Source organism: Nematostella vectensis, chromosome 3 (genome assembly GCF_932526225.1).
Source record: "Nematostella vectensis chromosome 3, jaNemVect1.1, whole genome shotgun sequence".
Classification (NCBI taxonomy): domain Eukaryota; kingdom Metazoa; phylum Cnidaria; class Anthozoa; order Actiniaria; family Edwardsiidae; genus Nematostella; species Nematostella vectensis.
Window position 1 is genome coordinate 19469432 of NC_064036.1, and position 11806 is coordinate 19481237.

General features: G+C 43.7%; 1 protein-coding gene across 1 annotated transcript; it reads right to left on the reverse strand.

The window, feature by feature from the left end:
* Positions 1-10191: 10191 nt before the first annotated feature.
* Positions 10192-11739, reverse strand: LOC125561137. Its single transcript, XM_048724486.1, has one exon. It carries the CDS (start codon positions 11737-11739, stop codon positions 10192-10194), a length of 1548 nt encoding a protein of 515 aa, XP_048580443.1.
* Between the last annotated feature and the right edge of the window lie 67 nt (positions 11740-11806).

Here is an 11806-nt window from a genome sequence, read left to right on the forward strand (position 1 = left end):
GCGTGAGAGACATGCTTTGGTATGCGGTGTCAAAAAAATTGAAAAGCGGTTTAAAGACGTGAACAGTTTAATAAAATGGAGAGACGAACAGTTGAACGTACGGCTGAAGAGCAGCCACCACCGCCGTCGGGTAGTCCCGAAGAACCCATCCTGTGCCCGATTTGTTTAGAGGAGGTGCAAAAAGAAACAAGCGTCGAGTTAGAATGCGGGCACGGGGGTCATCTGAAATGTGTGCTTAGACTCCGCTCTGCGACCTGTCCAGTATGTAGGAGACCGTTAGTGAGCGATAAGCTATGCGTATGTGACCTGAATGTTATGAGTATTGGATACAAAGAGCTCTCCGACGAAGAATCTTTCGATTATGAAGATCGCAGGAGGGAGTGCGGATCGTTTCATGCCTACTGCCTAAGTGTAGGATCGAGGTTCAGAGAGAAAGCATTAGAGTTCATGATGGAGACGGGGATTCAGCAAGCCATAGACGAGAGTCGTAACGAGTATGGCTTGCCGACCGTGCGGGATTTCCCGCGCGAAGTGAAATTTTTAGTTTACCTTGGACTGTTTGGCGGTGAGAATGATACCGAGACGCGGCGTGAAATCTTCCCGTTGATTGACGAGGGTGGTGATGTATTCGCCTCGTTTCTTAGAGGTAAAACCTTTGTGGTTGATAGAGATTTCGTTCGCGAGTTGGACTACCAGATGTATCTTATGATGTGGGCAGAAGAGGAAAGGTTAGGGACGCGATGCGAGACGTTCGAACGGTCAAGATGGGATAGTTTACCGTTCGTAGATTGGTTTTTAACACCTCGTACTACCAGCCGACTTTAGCTCACATCTAAAAAAATTGAAAAGCGGTTTAAAGATGTGAACAGTTTGATAAAATGGAGGAACAAACGGTTGAACGTACGGCTGAAGAGCAGCCACCACCACCACATAATATTCTTGATGAACCGACACCTAACACTTATAAATGTCCTCACGGCAAAGTAAAATATTATTGCAAAGATTGTCACGGATCTCAAATATGCTCCCATAATCGAAGAAAAACGTGGTGTAGAGATTGCAATGGTAGTAGTATTTGCGAGCACAGACGAGTGAGATATATCTGTAAAGACTGCAGGGGGAAAGGAATATGTGAGCACAACAAACAGAAATTCTTTTGTAAGTTATGCGGAGGGTCTCAAATATGCAAACATGGCAGACAAAAGCATCATTGTAGAACGTGTAGCGAAAATTAATATTGGTCCAGTTCGTTTTGTAACGCGCCTCACGTTACAAAATGCGTATTGCTTCTGACCCTACTTCGCAAGAGCTAGGCTCGTATGGTGATGTGACGTCATACATTCCTAACCACCCCAACAACGAGCGGTTGTGAAAATAGGTTTTGTATCTACATCGAGAGTCCGTGGTTGTTAGGGGGATCTGGTATGCGGTCTATTGTTTAGCACGTGAACAGGTATTGTTTTATTGCAATACGTCACATCCGTACACGTGCATCTCACATGCTACCGAAATAGATACCAAGCCAAACCAGCCGTGAAGGCTGTGATCATGACAAGGTTATTTTCATGCTGCGTGTTCAAGGGTTTAGTCACGTCCGGCTTTGGGTTTGTTTTCGCTTCAGGTTTCGGTTTGTGAGCCGTGACTGACTCGGTATGAGGTAACACAATCTTTGATTGACCCATATTATGTTTTGGGATCGTTTTTATCTCGTTATTTATTGGATTTAGCCCCAATTTCATATCAGTAGTGGCTTTTTGTAATTTGTTATTATAACCAGCGATTGAAGTGTTGTTATTTATCACAAGATACGATGGGCTCAACCAACAACCGAGGGCGAAAGCCAAGTCTAGTTTTTGCCTCGCCTGTTGTAAAGCAAACTGATACCTTTGTATACTTTTTGATATATCGTTTTCTATCACTGCGCTTTCAAAGAGTTTCGAAAAGACTTGTTTCGTTTCTTGAGCTGAACCGCTATCGCCGACGATTGACGACCGAGTTTGAACTTGTGCGCCTAGAATACAATAAACAAAGGCTTCTATGCTTTGATTTATCCCAGATAACCCAGCTTTGGTTAGACCCATTGATTTTTCTGGAAAGAACCACTCGTACTGAAACTCGGTTCTAGGGTCTTTCAGGTACTCGATCTCAAAGTGATTCATGTGTTCGTCGTCGCTTTTAGCAGCATCCCATTCGTCGTGTAATTGGTCAATGGTACCATAGGGTTTATACTTGTCGTTAGAAGATGACAATCCGTGATAATCGTAGTTATAAACATTTCCTAACCCATGATTTATCGGTCCAAGGAACCGGAAATCGCTGCCAGTTCGGAATTCTGTTCTTAGTTTTTGGTAAGCTGCTTCGCTGTAGAAGTTTTTATTCCAACTAAAGAGCTTATCTTTAGGAAGAGGACATTGTAGCTCATTTAATATTCGTCTGATAGTGAAAATGATATGAAATCTGTAGAACGACCCCACTTGAGAGTCGTCAATCATGTCACGCGTCACACCACATCCAGCAGTAGCGCAAAACATAGCAAAATTTAAGGCTTGACTCCAATAACTGAGGTTCGGGGCGTCGAGCCACCTACTAGCCTCCTTTGCTGTTCTGAATACTAGCTCGCTGTCGGTGAATATGTCCCTAAAAACAAAGTGTGTCTTCACCTTTGGTGTTATAAAAACATCAAAAGAGACGTAGTTATTTTTCGTAGGGTTTTCGTCCCATGGCGATATTCTGTATTCTGCACGCGCGTCTAGTCTATATTGTTTTGGAAATCCAAACAGTTGCTGAATCGTTTCCTTGTATGCCTGTGCGTCATCGGTGACCAGAAAATCCTGGATATTCTCGGGTTTCCAGCTATTACCAGGGAAGTGATATAACGTTTTGACTAGATTCCCATTCTTGTCGAATGGATCGTATTCGTCTCCATTGAAAACGAATTGCACATCGCCATGCTCGTCGGCAGAGAACCTAAAGCGTGAATAGTAAGGGTACCTTTTCACAAATTCTGTAAACTTCATCTTATATGTTCTTCATTTAACATATAAGATTTTTTTAAATCAGTTCTTTGCATATCTCAATTCATAGATCCATCCAACGGGGGTTCTTTCGAACAGAAATTTTACCGAGCGGGTCGATTCGCCAGGTCTTTCAAAATCTCTTCTCTTACTGTTTCCCTCAGCTTGGTAATGTTTACGTTTTTTTCGTCCTCTCTTCCCGACTTTTGACGGATCTGGAGCTTTAGAGCCTCAAACTTATCCACCTCATTCAAGATCAGTGAAAACTCTTCATCTGATATTTTGTTGTCTTTCAAAGCTTTAGAAACCAAATCATGTATGCTATTCACCTTTGCCCCTGCCATCGCCGCCGTTTGGTCGTGCTTAGAGACTTTTCGTGACAGTCGTTTAGAAACCGCCGCACAGCCTACAGACGTAAGACCAAAAACACCGGCCAAAGCACCTAACGGAACTCCAACGACGATACCCAAACCTGACAGAGAAGTTCCTAAACCGCTAGACCCAAGAATGACGGATGCGAGTCCTAAGCCCACGCTCACCTTTGAAAACACGCTCTGCGCTCGTTTATACTTCTTCCTCACGTTCTCGTAATGTTTAACTTCTTGTTCCAAACTTCCCAAAACATCGTGGGTCTTTTGAAGTCTGAAGTTATCACCACGTTGTGGTACATTTGGGTAGATTGAATTGTATTCTTCCATAGTTTTACTATGGAGAGAGGCTATTCTTTAAGTAATTTCTAAAATTAGACGTATCGGGTAGAGGCCACTCTCTATTGTATTTCCACCGCAGTCCTTTATACTAAAACGAAGACTACTCACGTAACCGACTGATGTGGTACTAAGCTGTATCGGACTGTGAGGACTAAAGTTTATCTTTCCTTTATCAAGCTCTATACATGCTAGGATTTGTGAGGGGGCTCCTTGTTCGAGGGAGCTAGACGCGTTCACAAGGTCGCAGTGGATAAAAATAGCCTCAAGACCCTTCATCCGTATCTCGTGTTGAGTGTTTGCTTCTAGCTCCTTGGTCTTGAGTCCTAACAGGCAGGCAAGCGGCTCGTTCAACACGACGTTTCGATGAGCTTCGAGTGACGAGTCTTCAATAGAGATTGGCTTTTCACCAAGACGCAAACCCTCATCTATTTGACGTTTTAGCGTTTCGATCGTATACTGCCCCGCAGGGATCCTAAGGATAATGTGTTCACCATCGGAAACAGTTCCCTCACTTGAAAGACTATTACAACGATTGTAAAACGTACAACCTCGCAATGTAATAAACCGGGGCTTTTCAATAGGGTGTTCTAAATAGACGGTAAAGTCAGCAACTTTTCCTTCAATGTAGAGTAATACCATTTGTTATGATTTCCGTCTCCTTTTAAACCGTTCTACGAAATACAGGACGACAGCGACGATGAGAAGCCATGCGTTTTTAGCTAAAAAGCCGACGACTTCACCTGCCGTTCTAAATATGAAACTAGCTATAGCACCAACCATTCCTGGGAGTATTTCTCCTAATTTTTTGCCTATTGTTTTCAGACCATTTCCAACACCTTTTGCAACACTAGTCAGCCCAGCTTTCAGATTGCTTACAATAACACCAACTGTAACACCAGTGGCAGTTAAAACAGCAGCGACTGTAAATCCGTATTTCTTAAAAATCGCTTTGACACGATCTTTCAACGACATTCTCTCTTCAAGATTTTCTCTCTCCAATTGATTCTCTTCCAAAGTCTCATCTATGACAGAATTTCTTTCGCTGAGCTCTTCATTTTTACGATCTATAGCTCTTAGTCTTTCTTGGTTAGTTGTTTCACTTCGTTCCTCATTATTTTTTCTCATTTGCTCGGTGTTTCTCTCTTCTTCTTCTCTGAGTGTATTAGCTGTAGCGTCTAGTTCATCGAGTTGAATCTGAATTTGCTTGTACTTTCCGGATCTGATTTTGGTGTCAACACTCTTCCGCACCGTTTTATCCTCATTATACAACCTTTCTGGTCTAGTCCAACCACCTTTTCTTGCAGAAAAGAAGGAAATGAATTGTTTTCCTCTTTCATCCGTTGAAATCTGAACTAAATTTTCATCAAGATCTGGATATTTCGATAACAAAAGGTTTACCCTAAGTGTGTCCGTTGAAGAAGAACCTCCCATATTCTGTAATTCCATGTATTCGGGGACAACCCTCCCAGGGTTTCGTGTTTTCCATAAATCAATCAACCTCCTACTCACATAGCTTGCACCTCTACCAAATCTATTTGAAATCCTTTCATTCCATGATTCTCTTCCCTCACCATCGTTTGGAATAAGAGAATCATAATCTTCGTCTACAGTAGTATTCAAATCTTCTCTACCTTCTTCTGTTGTGGGATCAAAATCTATATCCATTTCTTATTTTGTTTGAAGATAAGAAATCTTTAAGTGATCTTTACACCGAATATGCTCAGAGCCATTTACTCGCTACATAGCCAAGAGCTACCATTCCACCTCCAACATATACCATCTCTCCCATCTTTTGGTTGCTACTCGGTCTGTAGTAATCTGAGAGCTCAGGCTCTTTCAAATCAAAATCTGGATGTGTTTGAGCGTATAGTTTGAAAGCCTGATCGGTCTCCTTATCATTCTGGTCTGCACGAAGTTTATTGTTGTATTGTTCCGCCAACCAATCCTGGTATTCCTGTCTTTTTTTCTGCCAATCACCCATTGCTTGTTGATACTTTTCAAGCGCTTTATCGTGTCTTATTTTTTCTTTATCAACATGAGTAGCGTCAGAAGATAAGTATCTTGCTAGGTAACTCCCTCCAACGAATGCCGTCGCATTAAGAATAGCCCCACCAATCATAAATGCTATACTTGCCATTTATTAATCAGTCTATAAAATCTTTAAGTCGCCTACAGCGGTTTTGGCAAAATCTTTTGTGTTTCCAGATAATCTTTCAGATACATACTACCGGACAGGACAGCAACCCATTTAGCATAGTTTGTAACACTCGATGAAGGGTCGTTGATAAATGATTCTTTCATAGCCTTTTTAGCGAGATAACCCACACCGGCGGCCAATCCAATAATGACTGCTGAGTCGGTAACCGTTTTCACAAGTTTGTTTTCAGTTGACATGATTTTATTTATTACAGATTCAGATAATCTTTAAATCACAACATTCCTATTTTCGGCGTCGCGTTCGAGAGGCTAGCCCCTCGAGCTCCCCCTAGGTGGGGGGTGGGCCTCTCGAGAGTTTCGGTCTCGTTGACGTTAATCTTAGACGGTTCGTCCTCTTTCTTTTTGTAAAAACGCATATACATATCCAATGCGGTAAACCCTATTCCAACTAGAGACAGTACAGTTGTAAACGATAGCTCTGGAATCCAAGCGTCCGCTTTGCGGTGGGGTGTCTGCTCGTGTAGCGTCTTCTGAACTCGCCTCCGCGTCACGTTTCATTTCCCTAGCAAGTGCTTCTTTAGCCCTCCTATTATATTCGGCAACTTTCTTACCAGCAGCGACTTTTTTAGGATCTTTCTCCTTGCTTTTTGTTGGTTGTGGGTTCCTAGTAATCTGTTCAACCTCTTGATTTTCGTCAGACATTTCTTATTTTGATTTACAATAAGAAACATAATCTTTAAATGGCGTCTTAGTAGTTTGCTCAAGAGCTTGCTTAGGCGTGCTCAAGAGCTTGCTTAGGCGTGCTCAAGAGCTTGCTTAGGCGTGCTCAAGAGTTTGCTCAGTTGTGCTTGGAGGTTCTTGAATTTTGCTGGAAGTCTCCTGTGAAGGTGTTAGTTTAACATGCTTAGCGACCCGAAAGAGGGCACTAGCAAGTGCTACCATCCTTCCTCCCTTCAATACCAAGAGACCTGCAAAGTTTGACAATTCGCGTTTAACCAACTCGTCGTTCTGTAAGTCTTTGCTAAGCGCTTCGGCGTCATCTACAGGAACCACGTAGGAAATGACTTGAGACACCGCTTGAAGTGCCGATTCTACTAATCCATCAGTAACTTGCTTGCCTAAGACAGTCTGGTAGCGAACAAAGTACTTTTCGACGTCCTTCGCCGAGAGCTTCTTGATATCACCGAGACTCATACCGATACCAAGAAATTCCTTTGTAGTCCCAAGAGATGCGAGAATAGCCAGCGATTCTCGTTTGACTTCAACATCGTCTTCGAGAGGCTCGCCCTTCGAGCTCCCCTTAGACTTAGGCTCCTCTTCCATATAATCCTCAATGCTTGCCATCTTATTTTGTAAGTAGACCAAGATGTTTTTAAACCACTTCGAGTGGCTGGCCCCTCGAGCTCCCCAACTTTTCTCTAATCAGGGCTCACCACTCTAGCTCTCCTTAGGCGCAGGAATCTCTAAATAATTTTGGAATGGATGCCGTAGACAGAAACAGAGCCTAGAATACTTTTCAGTTTTCAGCAGTTCTACAAACTTTTTACGAGTCTCAACGTCTAAATCACCTCCATAATCTTCAAACAGTGTTTTGGTACCGATTTGAGATGGATTATGGAATGTAACCACACAGGCGACGTTATCACGAAAGGGTTTTGCTATGGATGTTAATTGTTGCGTTAATACCCACACTGATAATCCATCGTGTCTCCCTGAGAATGCCAGATCGATAAACTTGTTCGAGCGTTGCTTTAGATCTTTCGATACAGCACAGTCATCCAAAACGAGTAACGTATTTGTACCAGAAAATAGCGCCGCACAATCTGTTAATAACTCGTTAATCTCATCGGTGTTACTAGCATCCGGCGATAATACCAAGAAACGTTTATCTCCGTGAGCAAATCTACGATAGGACTTATTTTTCACATAAGTCGGGCAAATCAACACAATGTATTCAAACACATTGCGGAACGGCCCTCGAAGCTGTTCCGTGAGGTACTTTGTCTTCCCACAATTAGTAGGTCCTGTGATAATACAATGAAAAGGAACTTTTCCCCGTAATTCTTCCATTCTTTTTGTATTATCACACAAGTCTTTTTAATACATGATTGCTCTCAAATTCGAGTTCATAACCTCCATCAACGCGTCGGCTACTACAAACATGTAGCAGGTGATATTCCCCGTTCCTCCAACTTTTCGTTTCATTTCGAGTTTTACCCCGTCTCGCGTGTTGTTCAAGACCAGACCTCCTCCGTGAATGCTGTTATCTGGGTGTGCCCTCAAGTCAACCCATAGAGCGAACTTGTTATTAACGTAAAAATCCTTTTGCTTAACACCCTCTCTACCGAAACGTTTCTTTACCGACTCCCAGAGGTCCGGCGGTGTCATTCCCTTGGAGTAGAGACGGTTTGGCATGCCATCCACATTAATGTTGATCGATGTGATACTTGGATTGACAAACTTTTCGGAATCTCTCGCCCCTCCGGTGTAGCTCTCTGTGAACAGGCACAATATCCCTGTCATTGACCTCCTCGGCAGATTAATGTGCTCGTTTATGACACTATCATTAGGTTTGGAGATGGTGAACGTTTTGTGGAGAATGACGTTCTCGTAAAAGAACCCTCTACCAACCTGATAAGCCGACAACGCCTCACGAGCCAAGTATTCACTTGAGATGCAAGCATATTCCAACTCGAGGTTTGTGATGGTGTACGTTGGAGCCTTGACCGTGTCAGCATAAACAACGACATCGGAAACTGGGGCTAGAGTAATTTCAAAGGTTAGCGGATGAGGTAACGCCTTTGGATAAAAGACCCCATGCTCGCTGAGAATAGGATGGTCGAGTGGAATGCAGTACTTGGTGTTGTGAACTGCTGCAAGAGCTACTTCCTTAGCATCTGAGGTTACTTTATCACCTGCATTTGTCCTGAGCTTCCTCATGTTTTCAGAGGATATACCTTGTTTTATTCTATCCCCACGATCTTCAGCTTGTAAGTATAAGTCGTGATAGGTTTGAAAGAGATCGTATCTTTGAGTATCCTGTAGTGTTTCTCCGCCGAAAAGAATCTTGAGTCTTGACACTAGGTTTCGACCAACGTTGTTGACGAGAGTATTATTCGCGTGTCCTGCGACGTCTAAGTCAAATAGTAAGGATACACTACCTGGAACAATCACTACATTCTCTGCAAGTTTTGGAATATTTATATAGATGGTTTCTCCAGGACTCGCCGATGAGGGATTGAATGTAATCCGATTCAGCGACGATTCCACTTTCAGGCCGAAGGGTTCCCGTGGGACCCTGTTTGGGTTAATTTTTTCTGATATCGCTTGTGCCATCTTTTATTTTAAGAAAAGAGAGATAATCTTTAAATGAGTAACGAAAGCAGGTTATCAAAAATATACTATTCCACCGATGGGTACTGGAAAGGGTATTCAGCTATTTCTAAATTAGCTAGTGTCGCTAAAGTCGGTGAAGCCGAGGCTAAGAAATGGCTTGAAAAACAGGCGTTGTGGCAGATCTATCTCCCAGCTCCAAAGTATGTCCCCAGACCGCATTGGACTGTGAATAAACCTAATCAGATTCACCAAGCCGATCTGTTGTTTATGCCCCACGATAACGTAGGCAGAAAAACCTACCGTTACGCTTTGGTCGTGATTGACATTGCCTCGAGATATAAAGATGCAGAAGCACTGACTACCAAGGATTCGAGTGGAATTGCTAAAGGGTTTGAAAAGATATACTCCAGAAAACTTAAATGGCCTCATACGGTGATTGTCGACCCGGGGACAGAATTTATGGGAGAGGTAACGAAGATTATGAAAAAGAAGGGGGTCACCATCCAGCGAAGCGAGGCTGGGAACCATCGCGCACAGGCTTTTGTCGAACGCGCCAATAGAACGCTGGCGGAGAGGTTGTTTTCTCATCAGTATGCTCAAGAAATGATTAGCGATGATCGGTCCAGAGTTTGGGTGAAACGATTGCCAGGTGTTTTGAAAACTCTGAATAGTCAGCCTATAAGAATCACCGGCAAAGAGCCCGCAAAATCTATTGCGTTGAAAGAGGTTGATATTGACCCTCCAGCGTATAAGCGAGCCGTTGGACTTGACGAAGTTAGACTACCACCGGGGGTTAGAGTTAGATATCTGTTAGCTCCTGGAGAAGAGGAAGGAGGTGAACGCAGACGAGCCACAGATCCCATCTGGAGTTTGAAAGTCTTCGATCTATCACGCAGTGTTGTTTCAGTTGGACAGCCTGTGTTGTACTACCTCTCTGAAGGTGGACCTAGGCGTGGATTTAGTAGGGAAGAACTTCAAGTCGTTCCTGAAGATACTGAGCTACCACCAGCCGCAGTTTTGAAATGACCGTGAGCGAAGGTGTGGATGCCATCGTCACAGATGATTCGCTTGTCATCCTCATGAGATAGAGCGACCTTGTTCACCGTTTCAGTGTAAACATCATGCTTATGACTTCTGATGACATTCATAAGTCTCATCTGAGGTTTCTTATCAAATAGGCAATCCTTGTAGTTATCGAAACCGATGCTCTTCTTGACGACTGCTCTCTTGACGCCCTTGCATTTCTTTTCTTCTTTACCTTCATCCATCTTGTATGAGTAAAGTTTGGCTCTCAGTCCTACAAATTCTGTAATTTGCTGGCCCCCAGCCTCATTTTTAAACATTCCGATGACTTTCTTGTTCACACCCACCTCAATACCGGATGGGTGACCCTCCGGAAAGTTGCTGGTGTCGAACATGGACCTCACATCCCCGCTGATGTCCTTGTAAAAGTCTTTCGTCTCGATCTCATACATCAGGCTGTCAGTATCAGTGAATAAGAGCTTTGCATCCTCACCGTACTTGGGCTTGACGAAGTTGTAGTGGAAATCATACATGAGCGTCTTGCTTATATCCAGGATGGACATACCCAAGTAAACGGGTTTGTTGAAGGTTAACTTTGTCTTCTTCATGTGAATGGCGACTAGATTCTCGCAAAAGATGGTGCGATGTTGATAGTTCGGCTTTGATATGAGCTTCTTGGCTTGCTTCTCGTCCGTCACCAACCGAATGTCCACCCTGTTCCTAATGTTCTCCATAGTCTTACCAAAGACGGAGTTGTTCATCAACTTGAAGAAGTCCTTCTCGAAATCATTAGTCGCCTTGGCTCTCAGATCGGTGTTCAAGTCAATGTAGGGCTCCAGCCACGCAGACTCCTCAAAAGTGACACCCCTGTGAATCTTGGTGACTTTTAGCCCAAAACTCACATAAAGTCTCAAAGTCTCATGGTGGATAACGTACTTTGTCTTGTCGTTGAGGTTGGGGACCAACTTGTCCACCTTGCCTAGCCCGATAGATTCCGGGGCTAGTGGGTAATCGTTGTGTAAGTCATGTAGGTGGTGAGGGTACTCCAAGTCAACCTCCAGAATGCATGGGCGGTCTCTCCAACCTGACAGCTCTTGGTCACCCATCCACCTGAAACCGTGAGTCGGTAAAGGGTTGCTCATCGCCCAGCCATACAAATTGTTCGCATCAAGGTAGGTGATATATTTTGTTGGTAGGTTAGGGTCATACTCCTTCATGTAAGGGTTATTTGCCTCCCCATGTCTGTTGCTTATCATGGAGACACCACCACGGATGCCCTTCTCAATCATGAGCAACATGTCATAGTCCGTCAGAAGCTCTAGCCTCACCTTGGTGGTCTTCAACGCTGCATCCCAAGCCAGCCCTGGCGCTGTGTAGTACCAAGCGGGGTCCAGACCGTAATTCTTGAGACAAACGTCTCTAAAGTTCTCGAAAACGTCAGATAAAAGCAACACATCCGACTCTAGATACAGATTGTGGTAATCCCTCATGGTCCCCATCCCAAAGACCTCCCACACTCTCCGCGCGTGCAGGTGATCCTCCTCCGATATGTCGGTGTCGTTGAGT